At 47.1% G+C, this 20,926-nt stretch overlaps 1 protein-coding gene across 4 annotated transcripts in view; it reads left to right on the top strand.

Moving 5' to 3' along the window:
• The first annotated feature begins 1,582 nt into the window (after positions 1-1,582).
• The window catches only part of hmgn3 (high mobility group nucleosomal binding domain 3), a 31,491-nt gene continuing 12,147 nt past the window's right edge, over positions 1,583-20,926 (top strand). The window contains exons 1-5 of one of the 4 annotated variants that reach the window (XM_046293126.1): positions 1,583-1,730; positions 10,310-10,360; positions 10,650-10,679; positions 14,000-14,053; positions 14,422-14,499. In XM_046293126.1, the coding sequence (XP_046149082.1) occupies positions 1,716-1,730; positions 10,310-10,360; positions 10,650-10,679; positions 14,000-14,053; positions 14,422-14,499 (228 nt within the window). In that variant the 5' untranslated portion in view covers positions 1,583-1,715. The remainder of the gene's footprint in view (positions 1,731-10,309; positions 10,361-10,649; positions 10,680-13,999; positions 14,054-14,421; positions 14,500-20,926) is intronic. The other 3 variants (XR_006830814.1, XM_046293124.1, XM_046293125.1) reach the window with 3 other exon arrangements.

Genomic DNA, 20,926 nt, shown 5'->3' with positions numbered 1-20,926 from the left:
AGACCATCACACTCACACCACAGACAGACCATCACACTCACACCACAGACAGCCCATCACACTCACACCACAGACAGACCATCACACTCACACCACAGACAGACCATCACACTCACACCACAGACAGACCATCACACTCACACCACAGACAGACCATCACACTCACACCACAGACAGACCATCACACTCACACCACAGACAGCCCATCACACTCACACCACAGACGTGTGTTGTCTTGTAGCCTATTGTGAAGCTCTGCCATGTGGTAAGGCGGGGTTAACCTCATTGTGATGTCACTGTAGAATGTTGAGATGGATGGACGGTGGCCATTGTTGTTGGGAGGTTTCTTGATGTAGAATGTTGAGATGGATGGACGGTGGCCATTGTTGGTGGGAGGTTTCTTGATGTAGAATGTTGAGATGGATGGACGGTGGCCATTGTTGGTGGGAGGTTTCTTGATGTAGAATGTTGAGATGGATGGACGGTGGCCATGGTTGGTGGGAGGTTTCTTGATGTAGAATGTTGTGTGAAGTGAGCTCCATTGTGATGTCACTGTAGAATGTTGAGATGGATGGACGGTGGCCATGGTTGGTGGGAGGTTTCTTGATGAGATCCGTCCACGGTGATGTCATGGTAGAATAGTTGTTTGAGCTGAGTGCTGTGTGTCTCCTCTCATGTCCATCACGTGTCACTGGGCTGGTATCTAGTACGGTAGGTAGCCTTACTACTGGTCTACAGCGATAGCTGCTCTGGGATATCATCAGGGATGTGATTTGGGAGTCATTCATTTATTCACTCTATGTTTTCCAGGGACTTTTGTCCTGTGAATATATGTGTTGATGCTGCAATTATGGATTTAATAAATGTATCCATTAAACTATAGAAACACTCATATTCAGTCTTTGCATTGATTGAATATTCTTGTCATACTTGATCTAGTGTGGGAGTATGAACTAGTTGTTAACCTCAGAGTTTCTGAAGCAGAAATATAGAACTATTCTGTATCAACCTAATCAAAGTGTCGCAGGACAATCCAGGTGAATCAGTGAGGAATATAGCTCCTCTATCAATGTGTTTTGTTTTATTGATTGTTCTTGGTTGTTGGTGTGTTTAAACATCTCTTCCCTTCAGACTGTTTTAGTGTCATCGTTCTGGCTCGTTCCCTTCCAGCCTACACTACCCAGAGATACCTAGAATACGGTCACCTTTCTTCTGGCTCGTTCTCTTCCAGCCTACACTACCCAGAGACACCTAGAATACGGTCACCTTGCTTCTGGCTCGTTCCCTTCCAGCCTACACTACCCAGAGACACCTAGAATACGGTCACCTTTCTTCTGGCTCGTTCCCTTCCAGCCTACACTACCCAGATACACCTAGAATACGGTCACCTTTCTTCTGGTCATTACCATGAAGAAGCTGTGATTTGCTTAGCAAGAGCTTGTAGCCAATCAGACGCACCATAGAATCCTATTCTCAACCAATGATTGCTGTAATATTTGCATACAGGGGGCTCGACCAATCCCGTGGCATATACAGGAGCAACGTTTGCGTGTCTGGCCTATAGGCAGAGATAACGGTCTACATATGATTAGCATGTGGTTATGGAAGGTGTTTCGTATTGATCCAGTATGTGGTGACAGTTCTCAGTTTGCGCCGTGGACCTGCTGGTTGAACTCTTTGATCCTCTGGAGGGAATCATATTTCTGTAGCACAACATGCCTAAAAGGAAGGTGAGTCTGGCTGTTTTTAAACCGATACTACTTGTCAATGTAGTTTATGTTGTATTCGAGAGAGGATAGCACTGTGTCGCTGCCTCCCATTGGTTCTATTTAGCGACGCCGAGCCGGAACATTGCAGGTTAGAACGGTTCAGTCGGGAGGGATGCGCTGGACATGTCGGCATTCCTCCGTGTTATTCGGTGTGTTTTATGTCTAAGCCCCTGCTCTCCGTGGCCGGTGTGTTGGCCGCTGTCCCCTTCCTGCCTGTCCACCAGAAAGTCTGTCACCACTCCGTGCACTTCTCGCGCTCCAGAATGTCACCCATCCAGCCGGTAGGGATGAGTGCCACACTGTCGCAGCTTCATTTTAAAGTGACCGCTTTATCCCTTAGTGACTGCGTGTTAGTGTGTCCGTTTCACCGATGGGCTTAATCTGTGTATGAAGGACAGATGTCTGCCTTTACTTATGTTGTAGTATTATAAAACAATTTTACAGCGACACCCTCTTCCTCCCTCCCTCCCTCCCTCTGTCGCCTTTCAGACCCATATATAACCACACTGACAGTCAAAACCTACAGAGCGAGAGGAGGGGGAGGGGGAGAGGGATTGGGGCTGGTTATATACTGTTATAGAGAGCAGCAATAGCCTATCAAAAGAGCCATTTGTTTGTGGCTGTGGTGCATTGTATTTATGGAACACACAGGTTTGGGGTATTGTTATAGAAGTGGGCTGTTTTACCTTTCCCTCTGAGGACAGAGCGAGAAAGAAAGTGTTGGGAGGTCATCAATACATCGTTCTGAGGCATTTGCCTGTTTTACTGAGAGGAAGACCATAGATGGGCTGCTGCCTACCTGTCTCCACACCTGCCGAGCTGCCTACCTACCTGCTTGCCGAGCTGCCTGCTGAGCGAGCTGCCTGCCGAGCGAGCTGCCTGCCGAGCGAGCTGCCTGCCGAGCGAGCTGCCTGCCGAGCGAGCTGCCTGCCGAGCGAGCTGTCTGCCGAGCGAGCTGCCTACCTACCTACCTACCGAGCTGCCTGCCTACCTGTCTCCACACCTGCTGAGCTGCCTACCTACCTGTCTTCCTGCCTACACACCAGCCTACCTGCCTACACACCTGCCTGCCTGCCAAGCTGTCTGTCTACCTACCTACCTGCCCAGCTTTCTACCTACCTGCCAAGCTGCCTACCTACCTACGTGCCAAGCCCCCTGCCTAGCTGTCCACACACCTGCCTAGCTGCCTACACACCTGCCTAGCTGTTTATCTACCTACCGAGCTGTCTACCTACCTGCCGAGCTGCCTGCCGAGCTGCCTGCCTACCTGTCTCCACACCTGCCGAGCTGCCTACCTACCTGCCGAGCTGCCTGCCGAGCTGCCTACCTACCTACCTATCTACCTACCTACCGAGCTGCCTACCTACCTGTCTTCCTGCCTACACACCTGCCTAGCTGCCTACACACCTGCCTGCCAAGTTGTCTGTCTACCTACCTACCTACCTACCTACCTACCTGCCGAGCTGCCTGCCGAGCTGCCTACCTACCTACCTACCTACCTATCTACCTACCTACCTACCGAGCTGCCTACCTACCTGTCTTCCTGCCTACACACCTGCCTAGCTGCCTACACACCTGCCTAGCTGTTTATCTACCTGCCTAGCTGTCTTCCTGCCTACACACCAGCCTACCCGCCTACACACCTCCCTACACACCTGCCTAGCTGGCTACACACCTGCCTAGCTGTCTGTCTAGACACCTGCCTAGCTGTCTCCTTAGCTGTCTACCTATTTACCTCAACACCTGCCTAGCGGTCTATTTGCCTACCTGCCTGCTGACCTGCCTGCCTGTCTACACACCTGCCTAGCTGTCTACACACCTGCCTAGCTGTCTACACACCTGCCTAGCTGTTTACCTAACTACCTACCTACACACCTACCTACCTGTCTAGCTGCCTACAAACATGCCTAGCTGTCTGCCTAGCTGTCTACCTATCTACCTCCACACCTGCCTAGCTGTCTCCCTGCCTACACACCGGACTAGCTGTCTACATAGCTACCTGTCTACACACCTGCCTGCCAAGCTGTCTAGCTGCCTACACACCTGCCTATCTACCGCCACACCTTCCCGCATAGCTGCTTACACACCTGCCTACCTACCAGCCGAGCTGCCTACCTACCTGCCTGCTGAGCTGCCTACCTACCTGCCTGCCGAGCTGCCTACCTACCTGCCTGCCGAGCTGCCTACCTACCTGCCTGCCGAGCTGCCTACCTACCTGCCTGCCGAGCTGCCTACCTACCTGCCTGCCGAGCTGCCTACCTACCTGCTTGCCGAGCTGCCTACCTGCCTACACACCTGCCTAGCTGGCTACACACCTGCCTACACACCTGCCTAGCTGGCTACACACCCGCCTACCTAGCTGGCTACACACCAGCCTACCTAGCAGTCTGCCTAGCCGTCTGCCTAGCCATCTGCCCTCTGCCTGCCTAGCCGTCTGTCTACCTACCTAGCTGTCTGCCTAGCTGTCTGCCTGTCTGCCTAGCTGCTTACCTACCTGCCGAGCTTCCTAGCTGTCTGCCTAGCTGCTTACCTACCTGCTGAGCTGCCTAGCTGTCTGCCTACCTGCCGAGCTCCTTAGCTGCCTACACACTAGCCAACCTGCCTACACACTAGCCAACCTGCCTACACACTAGCCAACCTGCCTACACACTAGCCAACCTGCCTACACACTAGCCTGCCTGCCTACACACTAGCCTGCCTGCCTACACACTAGCCAACCTGTCTACACACTAGCCAACCTGCCTACACACTAGCCAACCTGCCTACACACCAGCCTACCTACCTAGCTGGCTATACACCTGCCTAGCTGGCTGCATAGCTGTCTACACACCTGCCTAGCTGTCTACTAGAGCTGGGTGGTCTACTATATTTTAAAATATACCTGTATTCATGCACGAACCAGTTTGTGTTTTTACTTTACCTTCTAAAATGGCATTTCAATGTTTGGTTTGTTAAATGTGATACGGCATGTATAACTTCCATTTTTATAGTTTACTTTGCTACTTGAGTCATCCCTCTCCATGCTGCTTTCCACACAGATATAGCCCCCTGTCACTCAAGAAGCTCATTTGTTATTCCTCGACCAGGAGACCGCTGTGTTCAGTCTGCAACAGTGTTGATGACGGCTGTTTTCACTTTGCGTTCGGAAAGTTTTCAGACTCGTTGACTTTTTCCAAATTTTGAATACAGCCTTATTCTAAAATGGATTAAATTGTTTTGTTTTTCTCCACCTCATCAATCTACACACAATACCCCATAATGACAAGACAAAAACAGATTTTATTTTCTCATTTTATATATAAACTCCTTTACATAGTGTTCAGACCCTTTAAGTACTTTGAATCAAATCAAATGTATTTATATAGCCCTTCGTACATCAGCTGATATCTCAAAGTGCTGTACAGAAACCCAGCCTAAAACCCCAAACAGCAAGCAATGCAGGTGTAGAAGCACGGTGGCTAGGAAAAACTCCCTAGAAAGGCCAAAACCTAGGAAGAAACCTAGAGATGAACCAGGCTATGTGGGGTGGCCAGTCCTCTTCTGGCTGTGCTGGGTGGAGATTATAACAGAACATGGCCAAGATGTTCAAATGTTCATAAATGACCAGCATGGTCGAATAATAATAATAACAGGCAGAACAGTTAACTGGAGCAGCAGCACAGTCAGAATGGAGAAAGACTCATTGACATCACTCAGAATGTATGTGTTGCCACCCTAGGGTCACAACTCATAAAGCACATTTCGGACTTTCATGATTCCAAAACATAAATTGGCATCATTCCGTCCATTTTTTTATTTTTCAAAGTACTGTGACATAAGGGTGAACCGGTACATTTTTTCATATTGAACTGTTCGGTACAGGGTCCACGGTACATTTATTCATATTGAACCGTTTGGTATAGGGTCCGCGGTACATTTATTCATATTGAACTGTTCGGTACAGGGTCCGCGGTACATTTATTCATATTGAACTGTTCGGTACAGGGTCCGCGGTACATTTATTCATATTGAACTGTTCGGTACAGGGTCCGCGGTACATTTATTCATATTGAACCGGTACAGGGTCCACGGTGCATTTATTCATATTGAACCGGTACAGGGTCCACGGTACATTTATTCATATTGAACCGGTACAGAATCCACGGTACATTTATTCATATTGAACTGTTCGGTACAGAATCCACGGTACATTTATTCATATTGAACTGTTCGGTACAGGGTCCACGGTGAACTGCGAACTGAACAATACATTAATCATATATTACAGCTAGGAAAATATATTTCATTGTATACATTTTTTTTAAATAAAATATATTATTGCATAAACCAATGGCGTATAAATGAACGTGGGATAAATATCCACGTAGTAATAATGTTTTATAGTTGTCTGCAGCTCATTAGTTATGAAGGAAAAGAGCGTTGTAGCCGCAATTAACTTAAATAGCAAACTGCTAATTTCTTCATATCTGTTATTTTACCAGGTAAGTTGACTGAACACGTTCTCATTTGCAGCAACAACCTCGGGAATAGTTCCAGGGGAGAGGAGGGGGATTAATGAGCCAATTGTAAACTGGGGATTATTAGGTGACTGTGATGGTTTGATGGCCAAATTGGGAATTTAGCCAGGACACTGGGGTTAACACCCCAACTCTTACGATAAGTGCAATGGGATCTTTAATGACCTCAGAGTCAGGACACCCGTTTAACGTCCCATCCGAAAGACGGCACCCTACACAGGATAATTTTTTAGACCAGAGGAAAGAGTGCCTCCTACTGGCCCTCCAACACCACTTCCAGCAGCATCTGGTCTCCCATCCAGGAACTGGTGGATTAAACGGCAACCAATCAGAAACGACTTCTTCACGGCCTTCAGGCAACAACATGAGCGGGTGTTCTCCACTGCTAAGCCCATCTGTGCTCACTGCAGAGCATCTTCTTAAAGAAAAACTTGAATCTGATAAATCTAAGTAACCAGTCTCAAGTGGTCCTATTTTAAGGCACTGCTACGTGACTTAATGTTGATATGCTGCTGGACTGCTGCACCCCTGTTGAAGATCTGTTTTTAAATGACTGTTTTATTTCATGTTATAAGGCTGTCACGATTTTCTTCCCGGGAAGGAGAGGAGGACCGAAATGCAGCGTGGTTATTTATAAACATCTTTAATGAAAGATGACAACGTGAACACACTACAAAATAAGAGAACGTGGGAAAAACCGAAACAGTCCTAACTGTTGCAAAACACAGAGACAAGAACAATCACCCACAAGATACCTAAATAATATGGCTGCCTAAATATGGTTCCCAATCAGAGACAACGATAAACACCTGCCAGGCAACCATAGACTTACCTAGAACACTCAACTGAACACAACCCCATAGACTACAAAAACCCTAGATAAGACAAAACACATAAATCCCCCAACACATCTGCCTAGGTGTGTGTGTGTGACAGGTTCTAAATTCCTCCTTATCAATGACAGACCATTGTAAACACAATTCCTCTCATTTATACAATACTGGCATGACCTGTGATGTCCAGGGTCACTGTAATGACCTCATTTATGTAACTACTATGTTATTATAAGGTTCTCATCTCCACTGAGGCTGAGAGATAGTATCTGCTGGGAGTCATGATCTCTAGTTCTCTCATCTCCACTGAGGCTGAGAGATAGTATCTGCTGGGAGTCATGATCTCTAGTCCTCTCATCACTGAGGCTGAGAGATAGTATCTGCTGGGAGTCATGATCTCTAGTTCTCTCATCTCCACTGAGGCTGAGAGATAGTATCTGCTGGGAGTCATGATCTCTAGTCCTCTCATCTCACTGAGGCTGAGAGATAGTATCTGCTGGGAGTCATGATCTCTAGTTCTATGCCCTCTCTCTTCTTCACTCCCTCTCCTCTTCAGTAATAATCTTTATCTCTAACACGGAACCCAAACCAGCTGCGAGCGTGCACCATCGTGCATAAATGTATTTTGTCCCCCCACACCAAACGAGATCACAACATGCAGGTTAAAATATCAAAACAAACTCTGAACGAATTACATTAATTTGGGGACAGGTCAAAAGCATTAAACATTTATGTCAATTTAGCTAGCTTGCACTTTCTAGCTAATTTGTCCTATTTGGCTACCTTGCTGTTGCTAACTAATTTGTCCTGGGATATGAACATTGAGTTGTTATTTTACCTGAAATGCACAAGGTCCTCCACTCTGACAATTAATCCACACATAAAACAGTCAACTGAATTGTTTCTAGTCATCTCTCCTCCTTCTAGGTTTTTTCTTCTATTGACTTTATATTGCGACTGGCAACTTTCATAAATTAGGTGCATTACCGCCACTGACCTCGTTCGTCTTTCAGTCACCCACATGGGTATAACCAATGAGGAGATGGGAGTGGCAGGACCTGCAACGTGATCTGCGTCACAAATAGAACTGACTTCTATTTTAGCCCTTGACAACACAGATGCTCGTCAGCGTGTGCGAGCAGTGTGGTGCAATAATTGAATAATATAGATTTCTAAATTTATTTTGCAACGCTCGCACACACGACGCGAGCGGTGAAGTCAGCCTGTTAGTCAAGAAGCTATCTGCTCCAGTCTAGAGGCAGGTTTCCCAGACAGGTTCATCCTTGAGATACTTGGTACTTCCAGCTGTGAAGCCGGTGTGTGTGTTCCTGGATGTCGAATGCTGACATATCTGTGATTGACCTGGAGCCTCACCTGTTACACAGTACACTGGCTATACGGTACACTGGCTATACGGTACACTGGCTATACGGTACACTGGCTATACGGTACACTGGCTATACAGTACACTGGCTATACAGATAAGGGAAGTCAGGAACCAATGTACTCAGTCAGTCAGTCAGGAAAGCTAAGGCTTTTTCAAACAGAAATTTGCTTCCTGTAACACTAATTCCAAAAAGTTCTGGGACACTGTAAAGTCCATGGAGAACAAGAGCACCTCCTCCCAGCTGCCCACTGCACTGAGGATAGGAAACACTGTCGCCACCGATGGATCTACGATAATCGAGAATTTCAATAAGCATGAAATTCTTCACGACTGGCCATGCTTTCCACCTGGCTACCCCTACCCCGGCCAACACCTCAGCACCTCTGGCAGTGTCTATGGGGGCGCCACAGGGTTCAGTCCTCGGGCCGACTCTTTTCTCTGTATATATCAATGATGTTGCTCTTTCTGCTGGTGAGTCTGATCCACCTCTATGCAGATGACACCATTCTGTGTACTTCTGGCCCTTCTTTGGACACTGTGTTAACTAACCTCCAGACGAGCTTCAATGCCATACAACACTACTTCCGTGGCTTCCAACTGCTTTTAAATGCTAGTAAAACTAAGTGCATGATCTTCAACTGATTGCTGCCTGCACCTGCCACCTGACTAGCATCACTACTCTGGACGGTTTCAAATTACACTATGTGGACAACTACCAATACCTAGGTGTCTGGTTAGACTGTAAGCTCTCCTTCCAGACTTACATTAAACATCTCCAATCCAAAATTAAATTTAGAATCGACTTCCTATTTCGCAACAAAGCCTCCTTCGCTCATGCTGCGAAAAACATACCCTCGTAAAACTGACTATTCTGCCGATCCTTGACATTGGCGATGTAATTTCCAAAATAGCCCCCAACACTCTACTCAGCAAACTGGATGCAGTCTATCACAGTGCCATCTGTTTTGTCACCAAAGCCCCATATACTACCCACCACTGTGACCTGTATGCTCTCGTTGGCTGTCCCTCACTATATATCCGTCGCCAAAACCACTGGCTCCAGGTCATCTATAAGGTAAAGCCCTGCCTTATCTCAGCTCACTGGTCACCATAGCAACACCCACCCGTAGCACCTGCTCCAGCAGGTACATTGCACTGGTCATCCCCAAAGCCAACACTTACTTTGGCCACCTTTCCTTCCAGTTCTCTGCTGCCAATAACTGGAAGGAATTACAAAAACCACTGAAGCTGGAGTCTTAGCACTCCCTCACTAGCTTTTAGCATCAGCTGTCAGAGCAGCTTACCGATCACTGTACCTGTACACAGCCCATCTCTAAATTGCACACCCAACTACCTCATCCCCATATTGTTATTTATCCTCTTGCTCTTTTGCAACCCAGTATCTCTTCTTGCACATCTATCACTCCAGTGTTAATTCTAAATTGTAATTATTTAGTCTCTATGGCCTATTTATTGCCTTACCTCCCTACTCTTCTACATTTGCACACACTGTACATATATCTATTTTTATTTTATATTGTGTTATTGACGATTATTGTAAGTTTGCTTGTTTAACTGTTTGTCTGCTTTGCTTGGTCGCAGTTGTAAATGAGAACTGGTCTACCTGGTTAAATAAAGGTGAAAAAATAACTTTAGTTAACTGTCGTTACGCGGATGAAGTGTGTTGAATTATTATTATTTTTTTTATTTTATTTTTATTTTTTATTTTACCTTTATTTTACTAGGCAAGTCAGTTAAGAACAAATTCTTATAATCTAACTCTCCTGTCTGCGTTTCTTTTAGTCTCCTGAAGGGGCCCATGCCAAGGATGCCTCCAAGGTCACCAAGCAGGAGGTAGGAGCTCCGTGTCGTGTTTGTGTGTTTTTAAACAACAGCAAACCACAGTCACCACACACAGTCCATTCAGCAAACACTCACTGATACATGAAGAGGTATCTTTATACATACACACTCTATCCAATCCCACACACTACCAGCCCCTCAACACATAACTGATATGCCCCCTGTCCCCTTTCCCCCTCTCGTTCCCTGTGTGTGTGTCTCTGTCTCTCTCTCTGTGTTTCTCTGTGTCTCTGTCTCTCTCTGTGTTTCTCTGTGTGTCTCTCTGTCTCTCCTTCTGTAGCCCACCAGGCGATCAGAGAGGTTGTCATCGGTAAGTTGAATAATTCCCCCTTCCTCCATCCCTCTCTCATTCTTCCTACCTCTCTCCTCTCTGCTGTCTCTCAGGTTGTTGCTCAACTCTAGGGCCAGGCGTAATCTGTGGGGTCGCAGTTTCTCACAGCCACCAGGCGTGATGTTAGGAGCTCAACAATATTAACAATCTTTTGGATTCATTTTGATCTAACCTTTATTTTTTTATTTATATATATATATATATATATATATATATATATATATATATATATATATATATATACACACACACTTACCAGAACTAGCTAGTGTTTTATTCAGTCAATGTTCCATTCAGACAGCAGCGTTTTAATGGAGTGTTAAAATGGAGCATTGGAAAGGAGCGTTCTAATGGAGCGTTGGAAGGGGGCATTCTAATGGAGCGTTCTATTGGAGCGTTGGAAAGGAGCATTCTAATGGAGCGTTGGAAAGGAGCGTTCTAATGGAGCGTTGGAAAGGAGCGTTCTATTGGAGCGTTGGAAAGGAGCATTGGAAAGGAGCGTTCTATTGGATCGTTCTAATGGAGCGTTCTATTGGAGCGTTGGAAAGGAGCGTTCTATTGGAGCGTTGGAAAGGAGCGTTGGAAATGAGCGTTCTATTGGAGCGTTGGAAAGGAGCATTGGAAAGGAGCGTTCTAATGGAGCGTTGGAAAGGAGCGTTCTATTGGAGCGTTGGAAAGGAGCATTGGAAAGGAGCGTTCTATTGGATCGTTCTAATGGAGCGTTCTATTGGAGCGTTGGAAAGGAGCGTTCTATTGGAGCGTTGGAAAGGAGCATTGGAAAGGAGCGTTCTATTGGATCGTTCTAATGGAGCGTTCTATTGGAGCGTTGGAAAGGAGTGTTGGAAAGGAGCGTTCTATTGGAGCGTTGGAAAGGAGCGTTCTATTGGAGCGTTGGAAAGGAGCGTTCTATTGGAGCGTTGGAAAGGAGCGTTGGAAAGGAGTGTTGGAAAGGAGCGTTCTATTGGAGCGTTGGAAAGGAGTGTTCTATTGGAGCGTTCTATTGGAGCGTTGGAAAGGAGTGTTGGAAAGGAGCGGTCTATTGGAGCGTTGGAAAGGAGCGTTCTAATGGAGTGTTGGAAAGGAGTGTTGGAAAGGAGCGTTGGAAAGGGGTGTTGGAAAGGAGCGTTGGAAAGGAGCGTTCTATTGGAGCGTTGGAAAGGAGCGTTCTATTGGAGCGTTGGAAAGGAGCGTTGGAAAGGAGCGTTCTATTGGAGCGTTGGAAAGGAGCGTTCTATTGGAGCGTTGGAAAGGAGCGTTCTATTGGAGCGTTGGAAAGGAGCATTGGAAAGGAGCGTTCTATTGGAGCGTTGGAAAGGAGCGTTGGAAAGGAGCGTTCTATTGGAGCGTTGGAAAGGAGCGTTGGAAAGGAGCGTTCTATTGGAGCGTTGGAAAGGAGCGTTGGAAAGGAGCGTTGGAAAGGAGCGTTCTATTGGAGCGTTGGAAAGGAGCGTTCTATTGGAGCGTTGGAAAGGAGCGTTCTAATGGAGTGTTGGAAAGGAGCGTTCTATTGGAGCGTTGGAAAGGGCCGTTGGAAAGGAGCATTGGAAAGGAGCGTTCTAATGGAGTGTTGGAAAGGAGCGTTCTATTGGAGCGTTGGAAAGGAGTGTTGGAAAGGAGCGTTCTATTGGAGTGTTGGAAAGGAGCGTTCTATTGGAGCGTTGGAAAGGAGCGTTCTATTGGAGCGTTGGAAAGGAGCGTTCTATTGGAGCGTTGGAAAGGAGCGTTCTATTGGAGCGTTGGAAAGGAGCGTTGGAAAGGAGCGTTCTATTGGAGCGTTGGAAAGGAGCGCTCTATTGGAGCGTTGGAAAGGAGCGGTCTAAAGGAGCGTCGGAAAGGAGCGTTCTATTGGAGCGTTGGAAAGGAGCGTTCTATTGGAGCGTTGGAAAGGAGCGTTCTATTGGAGCGTTGGAAAGGAGCGTTCTATTGGAGCGTTGGAAAGGAGCGTTGGAAAGGAGCGTTCTATTGGAGCGTTGGAAAGGAGCGTTCTATTGGAGCGTTGGAAAGGAGCGTTGGAAAGGAGCGTTCTATTGGAGCGTTGGAAAGGAGCGTTGGAAAGGAGCGTTGGAAAGGAGCGTACTATTGGAGCGTTGGAAAGGAGCGTTCTAATGGAGTGTTGGAAAGGAGCGTTCTATTGGAGCGTTGGAAAGGGCCGTTGGAAAGGAGCGTTGGAAAGGAGCGTTCTAATGGAGTGTTGGAAAGGAGCGTTCTATTGGAGCGTTGGAAAGGAGTGTTGGAAAGGAGCGTTCTATTGGAGTGTTGGAAAGGAGCGTTCTATTGGAGCGTTGGAAACGAGCGTTCTATTGGAGCGTTGGAAAGGAGCGTTCTATTGGAGCTTTGGAAAGGAGCGTTCTATTGGAGCGTTGGAAAGGAGCGTTGGAAAGGAGCGTTCTATTGGAGCGTTGGAAAGGAGCGCTCTATTGGAGCGTTGGAAAGGAGCGGTCTAATGGAGCGTTGGAAAGGAGCGTTCTATTGGAGCGTTGGAAAGGAGCGTTCTATTGGAGCGTTGGAAAGGAGCGTTCTATTGGAGCGTTGGAAAGGAGCGTTCTATTGGAGCGTTGGAAAGGAGCGTTCTAATGGAGCGTTCTATTGGAGCGTTGGAAAGGAGCGTTGGAAAGGAGCGGTCTATTGGAGCGTTGGAAAGGAGCGTTCTATTGGAGCGTTGGAAAGGAGCGTTCTAATGGAGCGTTGGAATGGAGCGTTCTAATGGAGTGTTGGACAGGAGCGTTGGAAAGGAGCATTCTAATGGAGTGTTGGAAAGGAGCGTTGGAAAGGAGCGTTCTAAATGACTATTTCATTCAGACCGTGAATGTTCTGAACAGTGTTCTAAAGGTGGGGGTGGGAAAACATCCCTGTAGGTTCCGTCTGATCCTGCTCTCGTTTTTGTTCCTTTGCTCTCGTTTGCCAGACCTTATCTCTGTCTGTCATGTGATCTCACTGTCAAATATTATAGCCTGCCCTGTTTACTGATATTAAATCAACTATTTAGTATGTACTGTTTTTAAGTTGTACATAGGGCTTTATCTAAGGTGTTGCCCTCTACTGGTGGGTATTGTATGGCCTCACCTATAGCCTACTATACACTTACCGTTCAGGTTTACATATATTTCAATGATAATATATTTCAATTGTATTTTCCCATTCAATTTGCTAAGCTAATTCTATAGAAATGCCCCATTCTCTAAACTAAATTAATTCTGTGTTGTTTCCCAACTCTATGCTAGAATAAGCTAAGCTATTTACATGGCGTTTCCCCAATCTTTGAGTGCTAAAGCTAACGTGTGTCTCTCTCTGACCTGCAGAAACCAGCTCCTCCCAAACCTGTTGAGGTCAAGCCTAAGAAGGCTATATCCAAGGTAAAGCCATCGACCCCCCCCCCCACACACACACACACACACACACACACACACACACACACACACACACACACACACACACACACACACACACACTGCAATGGAGCGTGTATCCGCAAATGCATTTGTTTGTTTTGAATCTTTTGAATCCATTTGAATGTTGTCAAAGGTACTCTCAGTCCTGTGTTTTTATTGTTTTTATTTTATTTTATTTATCGTCTTTGTCCTCTGTTGGGATTAGTCAACTCTGTTTCTGTGTTTGGATTTAGCTGGCTGTTATTGTTCTGATTGGCTGGCTGTCTCTCTTCTGTGTTCTGATTGGCTGGCTGTGTCTGTGCTGTGTTCTGATTGGCTTTCTCTGCCCAAAGGACATGAAGGAAAAGAAAGGTGGCGCTAAGGTGAAGGAGGATGGCCCCTGCCATAACGGACAGGCTATGACTGAGGAGGTATGCTAGGCCACACCTCCAGAGGAGAGGGGGCTGGTGGTGGGATTATAATCATCTAACATGTAGAAGGAGAGGAGGGGGGCTGGTGGTGGGATTATAATCATCTAATATGTAGAAGGAGAGGAGGAGGAGGGGGCTGGTGGTGGGATTATAATCATCTAACATGTAGAAGGAGAGGAGGGGGCTGGTGGTGGGATTATAATCATCTAACATGTAGAAGGAGAGGAGGGGCTGGTGGTGGGATTATAATCATCTAACATGTAGAAGGAGAGGAGGGGGCTGGTGGTGGGATTATAATCATCTAACATGTAGAAGGAGAGGAGGGGCTGGTGGTGGGATTATAATCATCTAACATGTAGAAGGAGAGGAGGAGGAGGGGGCTGGTGGTGGGATTATAATCATCTAACATGTAGAAGGAGAGGAGGGGCTGGTGGTGGGATTATAATCATCTAACATGTAGAAGGAGAGGAGGGGCTGGTGGTGGGATTATAATCATCTAACATGTAGAAGGAGAGGAGGGGGCTGGTGGTGGGATTATAATCATCTAACATGTAGAAGGAGAGGAGGGGCTGGTGGTGGGATTATAATCATCTAACATGTAGAAGGAGAGGAGGGGGGCTGGTGGTGGGATTATAATCATCTAACATGTAGAAGGAGAGGAGGGGCTGGTGGTGGGATTATAATCATCTAACATGTAGAAGGAGAGGAGGGGGGCTGGTGGTGGGATTATAATCATCTAACATGTAGAAGGAGAGGAGGGGCTGGTGGTGGGATTATAATCATCTAACATGTAGAAGGAGAGGAGGAGGAGGGGGGCTGGTGGTGGGATTATAATCATCTAACATGTAGAAGGAGAGGAGGGGCTGGTGGTGGGATTATAATCATCTAACATGTAGAAGGAGAGGAGGGGCTGGTGGTGGGATTATAATCATCTAACATGTAGAAGGAGAGGAGGGGGCTGGTGGTGGGATTATAATCATCTAACATGTAGAAGGAGAGGAGGAGGAGGGGGCTGGTGGTGGGATTATAATCATCTAACATGTAGAAGGAGAGGAGGAGGAGGGGGCTGGTGGTGGGATTATAATCATCTAACATGTAGAAGGAGAGGAGGGGGCTGGTGGTGGGATTATAATCATCTAATATGTAGAAAGAGAGGAGGAGGAGGGGGCTGGTGGTGGGATTATAATAATCTAACATGTAGAAGGAGAGGAGGAGGAGGAGGCTGGTGGTGGGATTATAATCATCTAATATGTAGAAGGAGAGGAGGAGGAGGGGGGCTGGTGGTGGGATTATAATCATCTAACATGTAGAAGGAGAGGAGGAGGAGGAGGCTGGTGGTGGGATTATAATCATCTAATATGTAGAAGGAGAGGAGGAGGAGGGGGGCTGGTGGTGGGATTATAATCATCTAACATGTAGAAGGAGAGGAGAGGGGCTGGTGGTGGGATTATAATGATCTAACAGTGGTCCTTCTGTAGCTCAGTTGGTAGAGCATGGCGCTTGTAACGCCAGTGTAGTGGGGTCGATCCCCGGGACCACCCATACGTAGAATGTATGCACACATGACTGTAAGTCGCTTTGGATAAAAGCGTCTGCTAAATGGCATATATTATTATATATATTATGTAGAAGGAGAGTAGGAGGAGGGGGGCTGGTGGTGAGATTATAATCATCTAACATGTAGAAGGAGAGGAGGAGGAGGGGGCTGGTGGTGGGATTATAATGATCTAACATGTAGAAGGAGAGTAGGAGGAGGGGGCTGGTGGTGGGATTATAATCATCTAACATGTAGAAGGAGAGGAGGAGGAGGGGGCTGGTGGTGGGATTATAATCATCTAACATGTAGAAGGAGAGGAGGGGGCTGGTGGTGGGATTATAATGATCTAACATGTAGAAGGAGAGTAGGAGGAGGGGGCTGGTGGTGGGATTATAATCATCTAACATGTAGAAGGAGAGGAGGGGCTGGTGGTGGGATTATAATCATCTAACATGTAGAAGGAGAGGAGGAGGAGGGGGGCTGGTGGTGGGATTATAATCATCTAACATGTAGAAGGAGAGGAGGGGCTGGTGGTGGGATTATAATCATCTAACATGTAGAAGGAGAGGAGGGGCTGGTGGTGGGATTATAATCATCTAACATGTAGAAGGAGAGGAGGGGGCTGGTGGTGGGATTATAATCATCTAACATGTAGAAGGAGAGGAGGGGCTGGTGGTGGGATTATAATCATCTAACATGTAGAAGGAGAGGAGGGGGCTGGTGGTGGGATTATAATCATCTAACATGTAGAAGGAGAGGAGGGGCTGGTGGTGGGATTATAATCATCTAACATGTAGAAGGAGAGGAGGGGGCTGGTGGTGGGATTATAATCATCTAACATGTAGAAGGAGAGGAGGGGCTGGTGGTGGGATTATAATCATCTAACATGTAGAAGGAGAGGAGGAGGAGGGGGGCTGGTGGTGGGATTATAATCATCTAACATGTAGAAGGAGAGGAGGGGCTGGTGGTGGGATTATAATCATCTAACATGTAGAAGGAGAGGAGGGGCTGGTGGTGGGATTATAATCATCTAACATGTAGAAGGAGAGGAGGGGGCTGGTGGTGGGATTATAATCATCTAACATGTAGAAGGAGAGGAGGAGGAGGGGGCTGGTGGTGGGATTATAATCATCTAACATGTAGAAGGAGAGGAGGGGCTGGTGGTGGGATTATAATCATCTAACATGTAGAAGGAGAGGAGGAGGAGGGGGGCTGGTGGTGGGATTATAATCATCTAACATGTAGAAGGAGAGGAGGAGGAGGGGGCTGGTGGTGGGATTATAATCATCTAACATGTAGAAGGAGAGGAGGAGGAGGGGGCTGGTGGTGGGATTATAATCATCTAACATGTAGAAGGAGAGGAGGGGCTGGTGGTGGGATTATAATCATCTAACATGTAGAAGGAGAGGAGGAGGAGGGGGCTGGTGGTGGGATTATAATCATCTAACATGTAGAAGGAGAGGAGGGGGCTGGTGGTGGGATTATAATCATCTAACATGTAGAAGGAGAGGAGGGGCTGGTGGTGGGATTATAATCATCTAACATGTAGAAGGAGAGGAGGAGGGGGCTGGTGGTGGGATTATAATCATCTAACATGTAGAAGGAGAGGAGGAGGAGGGGGCTGGTGGTGGGATTATAATCATCTAACATGTAGAAGGAGAGGAGGAGGAGGGGGCTGGTGGTGGGATTATAATCATCTAACATGTAGAAGGAGAGGAGGGGGCTGGTGGTGGGATTATAATCATCTAATATGTAGAAAGAGAGGAGGAGGAGGGGGCTGGTGGTGGGATTATAATAATCTAACATGTAGAAGGAGAGGAGGAGGAGGAGGCTGGTGGTGGGATTATAATCATCTAATATGTAGAAGGAGAGGAGGAGGAGGGGGCTGGTGGTGGGATTATAATCATCTAACATGTAGAAGGAGAGGAGGAGGAGGAGGCTGGTGGTGGGATTATAATCATCTAATATGTAGAAGGAGAGGAGGAGGAGGGGGGCTGGTGGTGGGATTATAATCATCTAACATGTAGAAGGAGAGGAGAGGGGCTGGTGGTGGGATTATAATGATCTAACAGTGGTCCTTCTGTAGCTCAGTTGGTAGAGCATGGCGCTTGTAACGCCAGTGTAGTGGGGTCGATCCCCGGGACCACCCATACGTAGAATGTATGCACACATGACTGTAAGTCGCTTTGGATAAAAGCGTCTGCTAAATGGCATATATTATTATATATATTATGTAGAAGGAGAGTAGGAGGAGGGGGCTGGTGGTGAGATTATAATCATCTAACATGTAGAAGGAGAGGAGGAGGAGGGGGCTGGTGGTGGGATTATAATGATCTAACATGTAGAAGGAGAGTAGGAGGAGGGGGCTGGTGGTGGGATTATAATCATCTAACATGTAGAAGGAGAGGAGGAGGAGGGGGCTGGTGGTGGGATTATAATCATCTAACATGTAGAAGGAGAGGAGGGGGCTGGTGGTGGGATTATAATGATCTAACATGTAGAAGGAGAGTAGGAGGAGGGGGCTGGTGGTGGGATTATAATCATCTAACATGTAGAAGGAGAGGAGGGGGCTGGTGGTGGGATTATAATCATCTAACATGTAGAAGGAGAGGAGGAGGAGGAGGGGGCTGGTGGTGGGATTATAATCATCTAACATGTAGAAGGAGAGGAGGAGGAGGGGGCTGGTGGTGGGATTATAATCATCTAACATGTAGAAGGAGAGGAGGAGGAGGGGGCTGGTGGTGGGATTATAATAATATAACATGTAGAAGGAGAGGAGGAGGAGGGGGCTGGTGGTGGGATTATAATCATCTAACATGTAGAAGGAGAGGAGGGGGCTGGTGGTGGGATTATAATTATCTAACATGTAGAAGGAGAGGAGGAGGAGGAGGGCTGGTGGTGGGATTATAATCATCTAACATGTAGAAGGAGAGGAGGAGGAGGAGGGCTGGTGGTGGGATTATAATCATCTAACATGTAGAAGGAGAGGAGGAGGAGGGGGGCTGGTGGTGGGATTATAATCATCTAACATGTAGAAGGAGAGGAGGGGCTGGTGGTGGGATTATAATCATCTAACATGTAGAAGGAGAGGAGGGGGGCTGGTGGTGGGATTATAATTATCTAACATGTAGAAGGAGAGGAGGAGGAGGGCTGGTGGTGGGATTATAATCATCTAACATGTAGAAGGAGAGGAGGAGGAGGAGGGCTGGTGGTGGGATTATAATCATCTAACATGTAGAAGGAGAGGAGGAGGAGGGGGCTGGTGGTGGGATTATAATCATCTAACATGTAGAAGGAGAGGAGGGGCTGGTGGTGGGATTATAATCATCTAACATGTAGAAGGAGAGGAGGGGGCTGGTGGTGGGATTATAATCATCTAACATGTAGAAGGAGAGGAGGGGCTGGTGGTGGGATTATAATCATCTAACATGTAGAAGGAGAGGAGGGGGCTGGTGGTGGGATTATAATCATCTAACATGTAGAAGGAGAGGAGGGGCTGGTGGTGGGATTATAATCATCTAACATGTAGAAGGAGAGGAGGAGGAGGGGGCTGGTGGTGGGATTATAATCATCTAACATGTAGAAGGAGAGGAGGGGAAGGAGAGGAGGGGCTGGTGGTGGGATTATAATCATCTAACATGTAGAAGGAGAGGAGGGGCTGGTGGTGGGATTATAATCATCTAACATGTAGAAGGAGAGGAGGGCTGGTGGTGGGATTATAATCATCTAACATGTAGAAGGAGAGGAGGGGGCTGGTGGTGGGATTATAATCATCTAACATGTAGAAGGAGAGGAGGGGCTGGTGGTGGGATTATAATCATCTAACATGTAGAAGGAGAGGAGGGGGCTGGTGGTGGGATTATAATCATCTAACATGTAGAAGGAGAGGAGGGGCTGGTGGTGGGATTATAATCATCTAACATGTAGAAGGAGAGGAGGAGGAGGGGGCTGGTGGTGGGATTATAATCATCTAACATGTAGAAGGAGAGGAGGGGCTGGTGGTGGGATTATAATCATCTAACATGTAGAAGGAGAGGAGGGGCTGGTGGTGGGATTATAATCATCTAACATGTAGAAGGAGAGGAGGGGGCTGGTGGTGGGATTATAATCATCTAACATGTAGAAGGAGAGGAGGAGGAGGGGGCTGGTGGTGGGATTATAATCATCTAACATGTAGAAGGAGAGGAGGGGCTGGTGGTGGGATTATAATCATCTAACATGTAGAAGGAGAGGAGGAGGAGGGGGGCTGGTGGTGGGATTATAATCATCTAACATGTAGAAGGAGAGGAGGAGGAGGGGGCTGGTGGTGGGATTATAATCATCTAACATGTAGAAGGAGAGGAGGAGGAGGGGGCTGGTGGTGGGATTATAATCATCTAACATGTAGAAGGAGAGGAGGGGCTGGTGGTGGGATTATAATCATCTAACATGTAGAAGGAGAGGAGGAGGAGGGGGCTGGTGGTGGGATTATAATCATCTAACATGTAGAAGGAGAGGAGGGGGCTGGTGGTGGGATTATAATCATCTAACATGTAGAAGGAGAGGAGGGGCTGGTGGTGGGATTATAATCATCTAACATGTAGAAGGAGAGGAGGAGGGGGCTGGTGGTGGGATTATAATCATCTAACATGTAGAAGGAGAGGAGGAGGAGGGGGCTGGTGGTGGGATTATAATCATCTAACATGTAGAAGGAGAGGAGGAGGAGGGGGCTGGTGGTGGGATTATAATCATCTAACATGTAGAAGGAGAGGAGGGGGCTGGTGGTGGGATTATAATCATCTAATATGTAGAAAGAGAGGAGGAGGAGGGGGCTGGTGGTGGGATTATAATAATCTAACATGTAGAAGGAGAGGAGGAGGAGGAGGCTGGTGGTGGGATTATAATCATCTA

Source organism: Oncorhynchus gorbuscha, linkage group LG12 (assembly GCF_021184085.1).
Source record: "Oncorhynchus gorbuscha isolate QuinsamMale2020 ecotype Even-year linkage group LG12, OgorEven_v1.0, whole genome shotgun sequence".
NCBI lineage: Eukaryota > Metazoa > Chordata > Actinopteri > Salmoniformes > Salmonidae > Oncorhynchus > Oncorhynchus gorbuscha.
This window is presented reverse-complemented; position numbering and strand designations above follow the sequence as displayed.